At 48.1% G+C, this 17,160-nt stretch overlaps 1 protein-coding gene across 1 annotated transcript in view; it reads left to right on the forward strand.

Annotated features, from left to right (window-relative positions):
* Positions 1 to 16,357, forward strand: part of LOC142786666 (metabotropic glutamate receptor 5-like) — a 136,528-nt gene extending 120,171 nt beyond the window's left edge. Inside the window, exons 9-12 of the mRNA XM_075884293.1 lie at positions 1,689 to 1,815; positions 2,495 to 2,816; positions 7,680 to 8,312; positions 15,189 to 16,357. Coding sequence (XP_075740408.1) covers positions 1,689 to 1,815; positions 2,495 to 2,816; positions 7,680 to 8,312; positions 15,189 to 16,164 — 2,058 coding nt within the window. The 3' untranslated portion in view covers positions 16,165 to 16,357. The remainder of the gene's footprint in view (positions 1 to 1,688; positions 1,816 to 2,494; positions 2,817 to 7,679; positions 8,313 to 15,188) is intronic.
* The last annotated feature ends 803 nt before the right edge of the window (positions 16,358 to 17,160 follow it).

Raw genomic sequence — 17,160 nt, forward strand, 5'->3', positions numbered from 1 at the left:
ACTGTGTCCCTTAAGTGTTTTTATATACTGTGTTTTTTTTTTCGTGCCATAGTGGTTACGGATAGAGTTACCGTATATGCTACCTTTAGGTAGCATATACAGTAAATGTAGCATATACAATAACTTACGAGGTAACATATACAGTAATATACAGTAAAGGTAGCATATGCAGTAACTTACAAGGTAGCATATACAGTAATATACAGTAAAGGTAGCATATACAGTAACTTACAAGGTAGCATATATAGTAATATACAGTAAAGGTAGCATATGCAGTAACTTACAAGGTAGCATATACAGTAACACACAGTAAAGGTAGCATATACAGTAACTCTAGTTACGGACACCGGTGGCGGTGACTGCGGAAAACTACGGCGCCGCACGTGACCCGCGTTGCGATCTTATAACAGTCTTCGCTCTAAAGAATGATCACGGCGCAGCGGACAGTGTGCTCGGCATCTTTTGCCTTGGACCCACAGGTCGCGGGTTTGACTCCCGATGACGTTTTTTATTTTCTTTTTTTTTTCATATCACATCACAGCTCCTAGTTGTAATTGCATATGCTGCATTTACAAACCCGGCAGTTGCGCTTTCAGCTGCTTGATGGGGATACCAAGAGACTCGAAATAAGTACAGTCGAAAAGCACAAAAAGGTTTGTTGAAAACGGCGCTATACTTGACGTTTAAAGTAGCATGGCAGAGAAGGCATGCTTAACGCACAAATTCACAGCCTAATGAACGGAACAGGCGAGTAGCGGCTTGAACAGCAGACTCTTGGACAGGAGCTTTTAACGGTCTCTTTCAAGGGCTTCGGAGAACAGGTCCTTTTGGAAAAAAAAAAAAAACGCCACTTAGTCGGAGTACTTCCATCTGGTTCAGTTTTGCGTGTTTGTGTGTTTTTTTTTCGTGGGGGGGGGGGGCAATCTCGAGTCAAAAGTGCTTGTCCATGACCGCTCTTGTGTGCCGGAATTCGCCATTAACAACCTCGTTAACCTAACTCGCAAGCCGTATTTGAAAGATGGTGAACCAATGGCAGACCCACCCTGGCGTCCGGCAAGGCCGTCATAGCGAGACTGCTACTAATAACACTTTCCAGCGTTTCCAAACAGCTCTTTCTTCAATTACGTTCGCGTGTCTTTTAAGTTTCACTAACGCAAAGCATCACATAAAATGGCGTCTATTCTTCTTTAAAACCTCCTTTTATGTCTCTAAAGAAGCAGTATTATTTATGGGAAGCACGTCTTTCTCCTTCTAAGATTATTTAAAATTGTGAAGTGTATCCGACAGTGTGGTGCATATGCTTAGCTTGTTCAGAATGCGCACACACACGCAAACACACACACACACACACACACACACACACACACACACACACACACACACACACACACACACACACACACAAGTGCACCCACTTGCACACACACACACACACACACACGTGCACCCACATGCACACACACACACACACAGGTGGGCCCACGGGGATGGCAAAAAGGAGGGCGTAGAGTCTGGCCCTTACTTTGAAGTATCGCTTTTCACGCCTTATATTCTGGTAGCGGAGGGTGCTGCGACGAGCTTTCACCCCCGCCCCTTTACGGGGAGAGATGTGCACGCTTATGCGCACATGCACACTCCAACTACTTCATCTTTCTGCAATTTTCACTTATACAGCTATATTCTTGCAGAGTATTCACTCGGAAACGATGAAGTGTTGCTGGAACTGCGTGGCCTGCAAAGAGAACCAGTACGTCAAGGACGAGTACACCTGCCTGGACTGCGAGAGGGGCTGGTGGCCTAATGAGAACCTCACGGGTGAGGCACTTTGCTTTTAACGCTCTATAGAAAAAAATAGTAATTTTATTTTAAGGCAGCGAAACTTTACACGCAAGGGCAAGTAATTTCATCAAACTATACGAAGCACGAAGTGAGATTATTCTGAGAATGTCGCGCAAAAAAGGAGCAGCGTTTGTTTAAATGAACGGTGACACAAATATCAAACTCCAGTGGCAGCATTCATTCGATTGCTTGGTATGCATGGCTTTTTTTAGTGAAGTATGAATGGGGTCTGCTGCGTAAACGTTGTTGTATTTCGTGCTCAACGGCGCGTTCCCGTCCATGAGACATCGACAGTATTTTGACGTGTCCGGCGAGCTCTTATAGGCCACGCCTCAGGCACTGAGTGACGATGAGTGAACATTCATGACTCTGACACATTTAGTGTTGTTATCGCGGTATTTTCATGTCGCCCATCTGGCGGGAAGTACAATTAAAGAGTTCGCAATAATCGACTTGCTCAGGGTAGAGTAAACTGAAGATCATTGCCAGCGGCCCCCATCATATAGTGAATCGAAATATAGGCTGATAAACAGGCTAAATATAATGGCTATGATGATGATGATGATGATGATGGTTGCGTTTCGTATATCTGCGAAGACTCGTAATCTACTGTGAATAGTGCTCTTTTATTTAGAAACTACACACCTTTCTGCAGGTTGTGTTCGTATTCCCGAGGAATACATCCACTGGACTGACAGCCAGTCGTTGGCGGCCATGAGCATAGCCATCCTTGGCCTGATGGCCACGCTGGCTGCCATGATCATCTTCATCCGTCACAACGACACGCCCGTGGTGAAGAGCTCGACGCGCGAACTGTCCTACATCATACTGATCGGCATGTTCCTCTGCCATGGAACCACGTTCGCCCTGCTGGCCAAGCCCAGTGCACTCACATGCTTCATCACACGCGTGCTCCCCGGTCTCAGCTTCGCCATGATATACGCGGCGCTCGTCACCAAGACCAACCGGATCGCAAGGTACGTTGTCTTATAAATCAATGATCCTTAATACCTTGGCATTACCTCCTTACAAGTATGAACGCGTAAGTCTTTAGTTGTTTTCGGGGTACATTCACGCAACGTTCACTACAGCCTGTGGCGATGATGACAGTACTTAAACGGAGGTTAAGTGCAGGCTGTGAAGACACCGTGGCTCGGGATCCTGGTGGTCGCCTCGTAGGTGACCATTAGGACTTCGCTTTGTCTTAGAGGCAAAGCGAAGGGACTGAAACGAGCGCAGTGCAACATGCGAGAAAGGCGAGGCAAAAGTAGGCACACATATTAGCTGTCTGTTTTTGACCGTTGGCTAATAGCAAATGAAGGCTGAATGGACCTGCTGAAATGAGCAATGCTTGTCAGCTCGTGGAACGGGCAAAATCAGGGTTCTGCACTCAAGAGCTGCTAAATCGGGTCGTCTGAAAGTGCTGAATCATTGAGCCACCCTGAGTACATCAGTCACACGCAAGCGGTTTCCGAGAACAGCGCACCAGTGATTTGGCGAGCGATGAGGATTCAACGCTTACCCACTCTCGGCACGCGCATTGAGTGTTTGCCGACTGTATGAGTGGTATGATTGCATTCCTTCGTGCAGATACGAGTATGCCTGAGTCGCCTGCTCTGAGACACACTGAACGAGCGTCGCCAGGCCTACACTCCTTGTCAAGGCCACTCGGTTACAGGCACCGCGCCAGCTGCACTTCACCACGAGGCGCAGTGCAGTTCGTTGAGAAGTACTATAAAGCACCTCGCACCAGAAACGTACTCGAGATGTATAATCGAAATGAGCAGGACACGCTCCACGCAACTGGCGAGCCCTGTTACACTCTCGGTACAAGACCCTCTGCAGAAAGACGTCTCTCTAAGCTCCACTGGCAAAGTGGGGGTGTTAGGTGCAACCGACTTTCACCTATACGGCCGCACATGGCCTGGTAGCAATCGCAATGACCAATCTGGGACACAAGGCCACCGACAGCGTGTAAGAACTCACGGTCTCCCATTTCAGACGGACATGTTTATTTGCTGTCGGTGTTCTGGTGCTGAGCATGGGGTATAGAGCGCACTTAAATGTTTCAAGCCTCACAAACGCGTCCCTTGTTGCCATACGAAATCTCACGGCTCCTGTAGTTGGCGCCCAAGGTGACTTTGAGCTCTGTTTGTATTCTCTCGCTTGATAGTACTTGTTGTAGATCAAGGAGTGTACTGCTTAACAACTTCGACGGTATGCTACTATCGATAGGACGACCAGAAAGCAAAATCTCTAGTCACGTTGTATCAAAGACTGAAACGTCACATCCGAATAGGACGAGGCATTTCACCCACCGTGCGAAAGCTGTTATGCAATAATAAGGGCCTTTCTTGGCGCTGTAGTTGTCCACCGTTGCCGCCACCGGTTTCGGTAACCTCTATTGCGAGAAACGACACGAAAAAAAAAACGAATAAGAAAAATACTCTTGGTGGAAAGTGGTTCGACCATTGGTCCTCTCATTGGCCACTTAGCATTGCACCACAGATATATGCCGTTGCTTGAAGCTCCTTTGCGAGAAAACCCTACACAGGAGTCATGTTGGGAAGGAACCGCGTTAACATATGCAATATGGAGGGTTGTAAAAGCGAAATAACGATCAAGTGTTACACAATGCGAATTCCGTAAACAGACGTCACTCAATACGAATTGCGTCACAAATGGGTCGTTGAATGCTTCCAATCCATTACAAAGGGCTCAGCCAACATTTATCGTCATCAGTCACCGCATAAGCAAAGGGCACGTGATGCCTTTGACATGCGTAGAGGTTACCTCGTGTCTCACAGAATGACAAAGAATGTCGTTATGGGTGCCTCCCAACTTCAGAAAATTTATGATTTATGGCGTAGTGGGCGCCTTGTAAGCATACTTGTATTGATAACTCTAAAGAATTTTACAACGGGTTTCGGAAATGCAGCTCTTCCAACTTTCATTGTGACCGTTCTGTGCGTTCTGCGCAGGCCTGGCGCCGCTGCTGCCGCTGGTATCCGTAGACGTTATTGTTCGTATTAATAAAAAGGAACGAAATGAAAAAAAATCGCAGCATATCCACGGAGTGAATGATGATGAGTGGGGCGAAGCGGCCTTCAGCCTGTCCGTCCGTCTCTTGTTGCATCCGTCCGCCCACGTGACCATCTCTGCGTCCGTCCATGCATCCGTCTGTCTATCCGTGTGTCCGTCTGTCCGTCCGTCCGTGCGTACGTCTATCCATCTGTTCATATGTTCATGCATCCATCTATTCGTCCGTCCGTGCGTGTGTTCGTCCATGCTAGTCTGTCTGGCAGTGCGTACGTCTGTGCTTCTATCTAGTGAACACTCCAAGTACCACCATCTCACATCCCCTGAGGCACCTATCCACTCTAGAGTGGATTATGTGCCAAGCGTGTCACGCCGACGGACAGGGGACATTGCTCGACCCTAAAAAGCTTCGCCCCCCAAAAAAGGTATCCGTTATGAAAGAGAGAACACGAGAGTGTTTTATTCCGGTGTCCACCACCGCAACGCGTATCTGTCACAGATATGACGCCGTAAAATATAGACAGTTTCAAAGCTGTAAGCGTTGTACCCCAAAAAGCTTCCGGTCACCGCATTTACCAGCTCGTAACGTCGAAACAGAATGCACTTTTTCAGGTTCTTTTCAAGAGATAGGAAAGTCTCCCTTTCGTTTCACACATAAAAGGAACGTGCGTAATGTACAGAGGAATCTTTTGTAATTTTTATGTAGCTCAAAACAACATTTATTTAAATATATTTCGGAAAATAAGGGAAGGAAACCCGAAAAAAACAGTGGCCAATTTTCTAAAGCTCTTGTTGTCCACCGATGCTATTACGGCACATCGGTGAACAAAACGGGATGTCATCAAGGGCCTGTGTTTGTAAACACTGAATTGTTGGTCAAGAAAAAACTCGCAATACAATAATCGTTGGCAAAGAAAAAAAAACTAGAGAAGCAGTTGCACCACCAGGAGTCGAACCTACGACATCTTGTTGTGTAGCGCGGTGCACGGATCGACTCGGCCACAGAGGTAGGTTAGTCAGCGTCCTAACGGTGAGCTACTTGTATACGCCATTTACCATTGGTGCTGCTCAGCGCTTGGTGGCTTCAGCGTATTCTTGTTATTAGTAGCGAGATGGCGCGAAGGGAGTGGAGGGCGCGCTTTGAAGGTCGTCGCCCCGCGCCTTGCGACCTGCGCACGCTTCAACAGGGCGTGGACACTCGCGCGCGCGCGCTTATATCATCACGGGGTTGGTTTGTGCATCTTTTACAGTCATCGCAAGTGTGCGCTAAAGCTACAGAGAACACGAAGGTCACTTTGCTCGCTTCAGACGCCGCATCTGCGAAAGGAGCGTGCTGCTCACATGTGACACTTCTTTGTTAACACTCCTCGTGTGTGTGTATACTGTTGGACTGGTTCCGGGCGCCATTTTTTGAGTGTGAGCAGAGCAATTTAAGGGTTTTGACGTGACAGTTGACTCGCGCTTGCCCAGTGTATGCTTTTTTCGGGCGTCCTTTTTCCTTGAGGAGTGTGCTGCAAATTTCGAACTCCTTGCCGTTTTTCACGTAAAATTACACTTTACGTTCCTTCACTCCAGGGTCGAAACAATGCACAGTAAACGCTCAACTACATCTGTGGATGCACAATTCACCATCGTGTTATGCCGATTCTTATGACACAGGAATCAGTCGTGTTATTTTTTTTCTGTTGTCTGGACTTCTCAGTTGGTGGTGCTCACTGCTCCGGCTTCCCACATTATCCACTAGGCCCCAGTTCAGCGTCTTTCGTTACATGTATTTTCCGCAATACCAGTGAATTTCAGTAAATACACCAGAGGATACAGCAAGCACTGATTCTTTTTTGATAGTGCGTTCATTTCGTGGCCGGATCCTATATGCTGCCGGTATGACTTGTTTGAAATGTCATTTCATTGTGAATAGTAGGTGCTAGGGGCCCCTTATATTAGTCGTGTACAGAAAACAGAGCGTCGTGCTGCTGCTTGTATTCTCTGAACAAAGGCGGATCTCCTCTAAGAGAAACCGCGTTCAGTTACATTCTTGGATTAGCTTATCCACGTCATCATTACGGCGTAACCTTAAAGCTCAGACACTCAAAGTCCTCCTTGCTATATTTTCACCACGCGGGATCAGCGCCAACATCTCTTAACATGTGTTTACAAAACCGTATTCACCGCAACCTCATTATGAGTAGCTTGCTAGACAAAAGGTGACGTTGAACACCGCTTTTAGGAGTATATAGGAGGCCTTACAGAATGGAAACTTTCATTTTAGAGGACTTGTCTTGACTGTTCCTGAATGATTCAGGGATAGGACCAATGACCATTACTTGAAGGGATTGAAGTACTCATTTAAAGACATTGCGTCTGAAGCGGGGGTGGGGGGGTTTGGTGACGCCAGACGCGGGGCCTCGCGCCAAATGACCCACAGATTGCTGGCTTTCATACTGTGCCGCTGTGCATGTCGGCAGCACTCCACTCTTGAGCCATCTACAACTTACTTGAAATTTCCTACTCCACGACTGCTGGGACGCTTCACAAGATTTACACATGTGACTGGCATTGGTTTTGCAGGATACAGAACCGAAATTTTATTGTCTTCTTGTTTTGCTCAAACAGGCGGGCACACGGAATCTTAGCGTACAAACCTGGCTGTACTAACGAAAGTTTGTTGGCCTCAGAAAATGCTCATTCCGTTTACCATAGAGTCATTATATTTCAAAGTTTTAGATGGAAACGCATTTGTTAATGCCACTGCCAATACGAAACTATGTAACTTCACCGTAATACCAATTCTGACCTCGCAGAATCCTGGCCGGCTCCAAGAAGAAGATCATCACCAAGAAGCCCCGGTTCATGAGCGCCACCGCCCAGGTGGTCATCACGTGGCTGCTCATCTCCGTCGAGGGGGCCATCATCGGCGCCATGGTGGTGCTCGAGCCGCCCGACTCCATGTTCGACTACCCGGCACTGGACCGCGTCAAGCTCATCTGCAACACCACCACGCTGGGCATAATCGCTCCGCTGGGCTTCGACTTCTTTCTCATCGCCATGTGCACGGTGTACGCCGTGAAGACGCGCAACGTGCCGGAGAACTTCAACGAGGCCAAGTTCATTGGCTTCACAATGTACACGACTCTAGTGATATGGGCCGCGTTCGTGCCCATCTACTTCGGCAGCAAGCACAAGGTCATCACGCTCTGCCTCTGCATCAGCTTCTCGGCCGAGGTCGCCCTGGTGCTGCTTTTCATGCCCCGCGTCTACATCATCCTCTTCCGGCCGGACAAGAACAACCGCAGCGCCTTCACCACGGCCAAAGACGTGCGATGCCACATTGGCTACATGAACTCAAACATGGCCACGGCCACTGCCTCGGGTGCCTCGGCCGTTTCCAGGAACTCGTCGCACTCCACGTCAGAGTTCTCCATGGAATCACCCAGGTGAGGGAAAACATTTTGACTCATCTGATTGTGCGTGGTTGGTCAGAAGGTTTCGTTCAACCAGTAATTATATTTTTTTGCCAGAACTGCATACACAATATTTTCGATAAACTTACTGGCAGGCTCGCCGCCAGGAATGTTCTTCGGGGGTGAGGGCGCATTTTTTGAAGGCCTTAAAACACATATTTTCATTTATTTTCAGAAAAACACCCCCCATCATACAAACTTCGGAAAGGGGGGGGGGGGTGCAGGGCACCCTTTTTGGCTACGAGCATGCTTCTAGGCTTAAGGCCGCAAAGTAGAATGCTGACGGGGCCCATGGTACCATTTGCATGACAACTTGTGAGGACGTGTCAAAGTTTACTAGTCATATGAAATTGCTAATCGGTAAAAAATGTGTCATACGTATGCAGCAGGATGTTTTTAACATACTTAGCTATGCGTTTACTATTACTACAAACTCAGCTATATGATTGGACTTACGCTGGAGAAAATACTGTTGGCATTGAGGTGTCTGGAACAATTGTTTAACATAGAAATTATAGAAATTATACCATAGATTGAGTCTTAACATTAATTGCGGTAATTTGTGGTTTCGTTGTCATTTGTACTCATGCCATGCGGCCTAGCTGGTATTACTAATTTTATTGTATTGCTTACTTGTGGTTTTGCGTATTACAAGGGAATTGATAGTGCTTTTTTCTATTTATATGTATACGGCTTCACTGCTATGATCTACGGTGAGAATGGCACCATTGCTAAATAAGTAACACGCGTATGGTCTCAGTGACAAGAATTTAGTTGAAATTTGTGCTGCAAATTTCCGGAACTTTGACACCAATGTACCGCGAGAAGCAGTGAATGAATGGCGAACTAATAATGCGAGATCGTTTGCTGTAATGCAATGCGCTATTAGGTTAGCGTATGCAGTTTCCATGCAGCCTTCGAACCTAAACACACCAGGATCAACAAGAAAAAAAAATCGGTGCCCAAGCACTCTAAACAGATGGAGCTAAACCAGTGCAGCTGAAACGTGTGACCATGGTGTTTATCACAAGCTGGGATCTGTCAGTTTCTCTCCAGCTGTGAATTTCAATTTTTCTATCACGACATTTAGGCAGTGCGTGCTTCGAACATTCTGTTTGGTGACACTAGCCAAGTTTTTATTAAAAACACCCAGGTGATCTTATAGCTCGAGATCCATGGTGGACTGGGAGCGTCCATATCTGTATTTGCCGACAAAACGCGAAAATAGACAATAGCACAAGAATGAAAACCCTTACATGTAGTGTATGTTAACCTCGTTTTTGCAATATTGTGTCTGCACAGTCACGAACCACCATGTATTGTACCTCTTAGCCATACTGTAGCAGATTTGAAGCAACGCAGTTATACGAAAAATAATCATTATAAATAAAACACCGGTGTTCTGATGAAACGTCGGTACCGAAAAGGGGATGGTAGGAGTCTGCCCGCAGCTTGGTAACGACATCTGATACACATGCAGGAGCTCACAGCGTTGTATTTTGACCCAAAGTTTGTTCTGGCGACTGTGGCGTGGCTCTATAAGGCTCTCTTCGTAAGCCGCATAGCGCGGTCCTGTATGTATGCGTGCCTATACACATCACCTGCAGCGGAGAACGCGAAATGAGGTTTTTAACACGGGCATCACAAACACACACACACACACACACAAACACACAAACGCACGCACACAAACACACAAACGCACACACACGCACACACGCACGCACACTCAGAAGAGAAGCCAAGCAGCCGAGCCAACAAGAAATCCTTTTTTGAGGCGGCACCGGTGGAAAAGCTGCCGTTATCGCCACTGCGTAGTTGCCTGTCGCGGACAACATAATATTATTATATCTTGTTCTCTATTTGCCTGAACGACGTCACCCGCAGCTGCCACCGCGACGCTGCTGCAGTACGCACGCCTTCCTCGTATTTGGGCTTTGGTGCTTGGCTTTTCAAAGCCAGTCACGCATGCGAAAACCTGCATAAGGAGTGGAGCATGTGAATCCCTCCTCCCCATCCTTTTCGCCTACGTTGACCGCCTTCTTTTCAAATAGAAAAAAAGTTCACCCGTGTTTCTACCTTCTGCTTCATCGAATTCCTCGTTTCAATCATTTTGCCAGGATGTTTTTTGTCACAGCAGTAATGGAAAAGAATTTGGAATGGTAGTTTACAAGAAAGCTAAAAAATAAATAAAGCAAGAGAAACTCAGAGATGGCAGGAAGATTGTGTAATACAGGGCCGTAGTGGAGTTTTGTCGGCTGACGGCTTCGTGGTCGTAAATGCTTGTTCTTGTCGGCTAACAAGAGATATCCACGAACGTGTATAGTGCTTGTCAGCATCAGAATAGTCTTCTGATAAAAATAATATCAAGTTGGAAGAGACGGAATAGCACTACTTCAAGTCAACAGAGCGTAGCGCTAGTCCACCTGCTTCGATATTTTCGCTATTATACTCAGGAATGCGTGTACTGAAAACAGGGTTTTATGGCCCAGCCGGCACGCCTGCCTATTACGCACCAAGTCGTTTGTATAAGATATTGTAAGATAAAAACGGGGCAAGGTAAATAAAGCGTGAGCGTCAGGTTTACTCTTTCTCCTTTACGGACAAAACCATAAACACTGCCATCACCTGAAGGTCGCGAGATGTAATCCTTGGCGCAGCGGCCGCATTTTATATAGGTGGAGGCGAAATCGCTTGACACCCTTGCGCCTCGATTCGGCCGCAGGTTAATGAATCCCAGGTAGTCGGAACTTCCGGAGCCCTCCACTGCGGCGTTTCCGATAAGCATATCGCGGTTTTGGGACGTTAAACCCCGGATATTATTGTCAGTTTGCGCTCGTCCTTTGTATTATACTTGTGCACCCTTCTCATGTGCCCTTCTTTGTGTTCGAGGATTAAGTGTCCATCTGTGACAGCTCTTCGTGCTCGTCCTGTGCATGCTCTTTTCGTGGGACCTTTCTCCTTGGGGATTGAGCCGCAGCTTTCGATCTGATAACCTCCATTCTTTTGCCCATGTGGTCAAACAATGGAAACTGAAAGCTCAACAACCTCTTTAAATACCATTTCGATTGTCGTGCTTTTTTTTTACTTAGTGGAACGAACATCCAGTGACAATCGTTTCTCTTTTCCAACAATACCCGGTCGAGAACCTACATCGGGTTGGACCACGAAGGTTTTAAAAAAAATGCTGGAATGTAAATTCTTGCCTACGAGTGAAGCCGTGCCAACCGTAAGATTGCGGCTGCGGCAGTCATCTTACTAGCGCATGATGAGCTGTTGGCGTTCGGCGATTAAGAAGGAGCGTTTTTCTCGCATGCCCAGCGAGTTTAACGTGGCTACCTTTTCGGATCAGAAAGGGCTCAAACTGCGTCCTTGTGTTACTATTAGGGCGAAGCTCCTTACAGCGGCACCCGTTCGTTCCTCGTAGTCGTAGTAGTAGTCGTAGTGTGTAACAAGTCTTACATTTTGACCTCGAAGGTGGTGCTTGTGAGAGATTTCTTCTGTGCGTTGTAGAAAAAAAAAATCGCAGCGTGCTGGTTAACTAAAAGCCGAATTCTCCTGTCTCTCATTCACCCTTAGCAGCCATTGACATGTACGTTGAGTATTATCTGACAAGAAAGGGTTGCTACGTTATAATCGCTGGGTGTAACGTCCTTGGTTTTAGAAAGGTTTAGCGAGCGTTGGGCCACAGTGCCATGAATACAGTGAACTAGTACATACCATGAACTCGAGGTGGTTAAAGGTGGGAAGTAGACACGAAGCGCAAGCCGTAAGAAAGTGTGCGTGTGCCTCTTCTCGTTCAGTCCTTGTAATGTCCGCTGGATGACGGTGCTTCTGTATGAGGAATATATGATGAAAAATTGCTAGAAGGTGGTACTTGGAGTGTTGAATTGGTGGACGAACGGACACACAGACAGCTGCATGGATGGACTCACGGATGGCTGCATGAACGGACGGACGCATGGACGGACGCAGGAGCAGATGCATGGTCGAAAGCAGGGACGGACGCACGGATGGCTGCATGAACGTGCAGGCGCACGAACAGACGCACGCGCGCATGGGCGGGTGGATGCACGGGCGGCCACACAGACGCACGCATGGATGGACGTAAGCAAGAACAAATGGACTGACGGATGCTTCGCCCCACTATCCATCATTCAATCCGTGGATATGTTGCCATTTTTTTTTTGGTTCTCCGATCGTAAGCCCAGAAGATGGGGTCACCTTGATTAAAGAAATGTAGAAGATAAAAATATTGAATGAAGTGGGCCTGTTGTAAGATGAACTTGAACTTCAGCATGAAAGAGGCTGTCCAAACACTTGTGCGATTGACGTAGCCAGTAGAGGTGGTCCAGTAATTGAATCTGCATTTAAAATGACTGAAAAATCGTCCACGCATCTGAAGACCATTACTGCGCCTAGATCGGCTTCGCCAAGTAAGCTCTTAAGATGAATGTCTAACTTGGTGTGGTGTGGTACAGCCTGGTATCATGGTCTGGACTGGGTTTAGACTTTTGGCCACGACTACCGCTAAGTTTCTTCGGATTCGCAAGCGTCTAGACCTGCCGAAGAAATTGCGACGAAACGTCGTCGGTAAGATATGCATGCGTGTTCGGCGGCCTTGTTGTCTTTGTGTTTTCTGCGCGTTTTCTCTGTATTTTCTTGCGCTGTAGTGTACCAAAAATTTGTTCCCTAGGCACGAAATTCTTGGCCACTGCATCCAGCGATTTATCGGCGGCGTTGCTTCTCGGGAGAACGACAAATTGAGTACTCCCCTAGGAAGCTGGCCAGTTTTAAATATTCGTCTGCTTTGTTTTTGTGCAGAGAAAATAATAAAGACTTAACAGCAATAATGTGGCACGTCTAGTTGTAGTCAACGCATACGGATAGCGAGATTTTTGGTTCGCGTTCTAGCGATGCTAATGCAATTACATTGTGCATTACTCCGGAGTTTAACAGGCTTGATTAGAGTGATTCATAAGAAAAACGCAAAGCAACGCGGAAGACATGTGTCGGACATGAAACAAAGCACAAAAAAATATAAAAAAAGGAGTGAAGTTTGTGTGATGCCTTCGGGGTATTCTGCGTAACGGCACGTCACGTATGCGTTGCTCTGCACGGATTAGTGAATGTGAAAAATTGCAGTAAGAACACCGAAATTAGATTATTGCAATCAGTGTAGACGAAACTGTTTTTCATCTCTACTAGAATATTTTGAACGGGAATACATGTTGTACTTGCGCAGTTCTAGACTAGAGTAAGCAAAGCTTTGTGTCATATAGCATTTGTTGCCGTGTCACATGAGTCATTCACTCTACTCTTGGGCATCCATGTCAAGTTCTGAAAACCACGCATTGTACCTGACCAAAGCTAACCCTGCGTACATTATTCTAAAACTGTCTATTCCTGATATAATTTTGAACGACTCGTGAATGTCTGAACAAGTTATGCATCAAATTGAAACCATAGAACATTGATAATCAATAAGAAGAATAAGCCCGCCGAATTTCACATACTACCAACCCCTATGCTTTCTGGTAGCTGAGGGCTCCAGATCGTCAGCGAAGTCGAAACAAGCACCGCGTTGTTGTCGTCGTGCTACGTAATCTACTTCGACGCTGAGCAACTCCACCTTCGTTCCACTTCTCTCTGGTGGTGGTGGTATCTGTAGCTCTGCTATATATAAACGAGTTTTATACCTTTCGTTTGCTGCTATTCGTAGTTATATCTACACTGTATTCGGCCGACAGCGCGCGCCAGTTGCAGCTTCAGAGCTGCCAACTTGGAGCCTTTGCTACATGCCTCATCCTCTGTTCGCACCCAGGGACACGGTCGTCCCTTCTCGTGTATCACCCTCTCCTCCTCTCCATTGTCCCTCGCAGTCCATGTTCGGTAGCTTGCTGTGTGCCATCGATCTATGCCGAAGTTGTTTGCGGAAGAACCGGATTAGCGTGGCCTGTGTTCTTGTTCCGCGTTTTCTTGTCTACCGCGTTCTGTAGCTGGAAAACGTGCGCATAATTGACGGTCGCGCAGCGCGTCCAATCACTGGAAACTGCGCCGCCTTGCGCCGAGGCTGCATGCATCTGTTTGTGTGCGTGAGTGTGGGAGGGGGACGGTAGTCTCAGGCTAAACTACGACACGCTTACGGACAAGAGCGTTGCGTCCCTTCTTGACATCATGTGCAATACACTGTTAGAATGAATTGTTGTAAGCAGGAAAAAAGCAAAACTTGCGATCTTGGGGCCTGTTGCGTAAACTTCACGTCTAATGAACTATCGTGGCTCAGACATGATAACATGGCCTCGTTTTAAGCACAATCAAAGAAAAAGAAAACAGATGTAACGCACTTTCGTTTGTTATATTCTACCTTACTCTAAAACTACCGCAACTCCCTTTATCAGACCCTAGTTCGCCTGGTGGTCGCAAGTAGCGCAGTGCAGCAGCCGTACTTTCTACAAATAAATTTACTAGATTGGGTAGACTCTTATGGCGTCTACCAAAACACAGGTCATTGCGCCGTGGGCGACATCCACGTGATGACCGAGAGACCGAGCCCTTCAGCCACTTCGAGGGATCGGTGGGCAGACCAGAGTTATTGATATCACCAGCATGCTTTTATTGATTGATATGCGGAGTTTAACGTTCCCAAACCACCATATGATTATGAGAGATGCTGTAGTGAAGGGCTCCAGAAATTTCGACCACTTGTGGTTACTTGCATGTTTTCGGTGAAGTGTAGTAATCAGTATTGAATGTCATTGTTGAAACACAAATATAGTCTCCCTTTCGCAAATGAAATGCAATACCGAAAGGGGTTTTCTGACCTGACCTTTCGCGTGTTTGATGCAGAAACCACACCGCAGAGACAGTCATCAAACCACCGCCGACACGAACCAAGAGCCTCAACTTGCTGGAGCGTTTCCGGGCGAGCAAGCAGGACCGCATCGCAGCCAGCGTAGCCCAGCACATCCGGGCCGTGCGAGCCGCCGAGGCGCTCGACCGACGCACGCACTTGCGGCACTCAGTCGAGCCGCTGTTCGGCACCACAGCCAAGGTGCCCGCGCAGCGCACCTCCTCCGACTCGCCTCCCGGCGCCCACGAGCGCCGTAGGCTGGTGCAGCAGCAGATCGCGTACGGCGCCGCGTCGGCCTCGAAGCGCGAGGTCTCCTGCCAGACGACGGACGACCTGGTCGAAATGTGGATGCCCTGCCTTCGCAGGCGCATCGCGCGCTCCGAGACGCTCATGTCGACCTTGTCGCCCGACGACGAAGACGACGTGGCGCCCGGTCTCCGACACCGGAAGCTATGCCGTCACGTGCCCTCCGTTAGCGACGACGAGGTTCTGGACGTCGTGTTCCGCGGCGGTAGCTCGCAGCAGCATCACCACCACCTACCGGGCGGCTCGGTCCGGTACGGTCGCAGCGTTTCCAGCAGTGGTGGTGCTTCAGCGGCCTTCAAGAGCGACGAGTCCCTGCTGGAAGGCGCTTCCTCGATCGTTGAGGAGAGCGCCAGCAGCGGCAGCGAGGACGCCGCCGTCTACAAGAACATTATCATCAGTCTCGGAAGCCCCGACGCGGTGCGAGTGCGTCAGACTCCAGCATCTCCGGTGATAACGCCCCGTCGCGGCAGTAGCGGTGCCAGAAGCATAAATAGCGGCGAAGACGCCATGGCCGCTGCGTCGACATCTTCGTCCCCGTGGGCCGAAGTGTCGGCCCAACTACTGCTCAGGTCGTACAATGGCAATGCTCAAGGGACCGGCCAACAGCCCTCGTACTGGGCCGGCCCATCGTCAGGATGCTCAGGCCAAGAACGCTTCGGCAAGTGAATGGTTCGGCTTTCTCTTCGATGCCCCTTACTGCGGTGGCTACAACAGTAGCCATTTCAAGGTACCGTCGAGTGGTTTGCAGAATAGGGGTTTGTTTGTTTTCTACTTCTGTGAACGTGTCTCCCCCGGCGCTTCTTAATATTCTGACGAAACTTTTCTATCTATCGAGGCCAACTTTCTCAAGTCCGAGACCTTCCCCCTCCTCCCAACCCGCTCCCACAATGTCTGCAGTTTTCAGACGGGCACCCCTCGGCAAACGTGTGAATTGCTATACGGCAGCGGACGACGGGTGGCTCTGCTACCGCTGCCCTTGTTGGTGTTCTTTTGTGTGTTCTGCGTGTTTTGTGGGAGCAGCGTGTGCGTTTCAAATGAAACGCCTGCGAATCGTGCCGCTCAAGAGTGTCATCACTTCTTTACTTCGGCTCCCAAAGCCTGTCTTCCCGTGTCGTGGGAGAGCACATGCGACATCCGAGAACCTATCTCCCGCGCGATTATGAATGTGACCTCTGGCAGCCTCTACCCCACAGCCTATTGTGGTCGACCGTGTGTTCCTGCTTCAATAGGCAAGTGAAAGACGGCCCGTTTCATTGCCGAGTGCACGTGGGAAAACCCTTCCCGTGCGTGTTACGAAATGTCTACTGTGTTTTCCTTTCTGTTTACTGAACATCGTCGCTGCCTGAGATGATGCCCACTCTCCGTAGTCAACCTGTGTTATCAAGTAGTCTATAGTATGCGGAGTACTAATAACCCCGATACAAAACCTACCATGCACAGACGAGCTGTGAAACTCGAGCAGTTTTCACTATTTTTCAGCGTGCTCCTTGTAACCGCAGTGTCGTTCGCTTTCTTCAAAGTCGACAAAGTCGACGCGAGGTCACAGTTTTTTTTTACTCATCACCATAAGTGTATTACTTTATTACACAACACATTCCCTGCTTCGTGTGCTTCGTAAGCGAAGAAACAATGCACATTATTCATTTTTATCGCTGCCAATAC

The sequence above is a fragment of the Rhipicephalus microplus genome, unplaced genomic scaffold (genome assembly GCF_043290135.1).
Source record: "Rhipicephalus microplus isolate Deutch F79 unplaced genomic scaffold, USDA_Rmic scaffold_27, whole genome shotgun sequence".
Taxonomy (NCBI): Eukaryota; Metazoa; Arthropoda; class Arachnida; order Ixodida; family Ixodidae; genus Rhipicephalus; species Rhipicephalus microplus.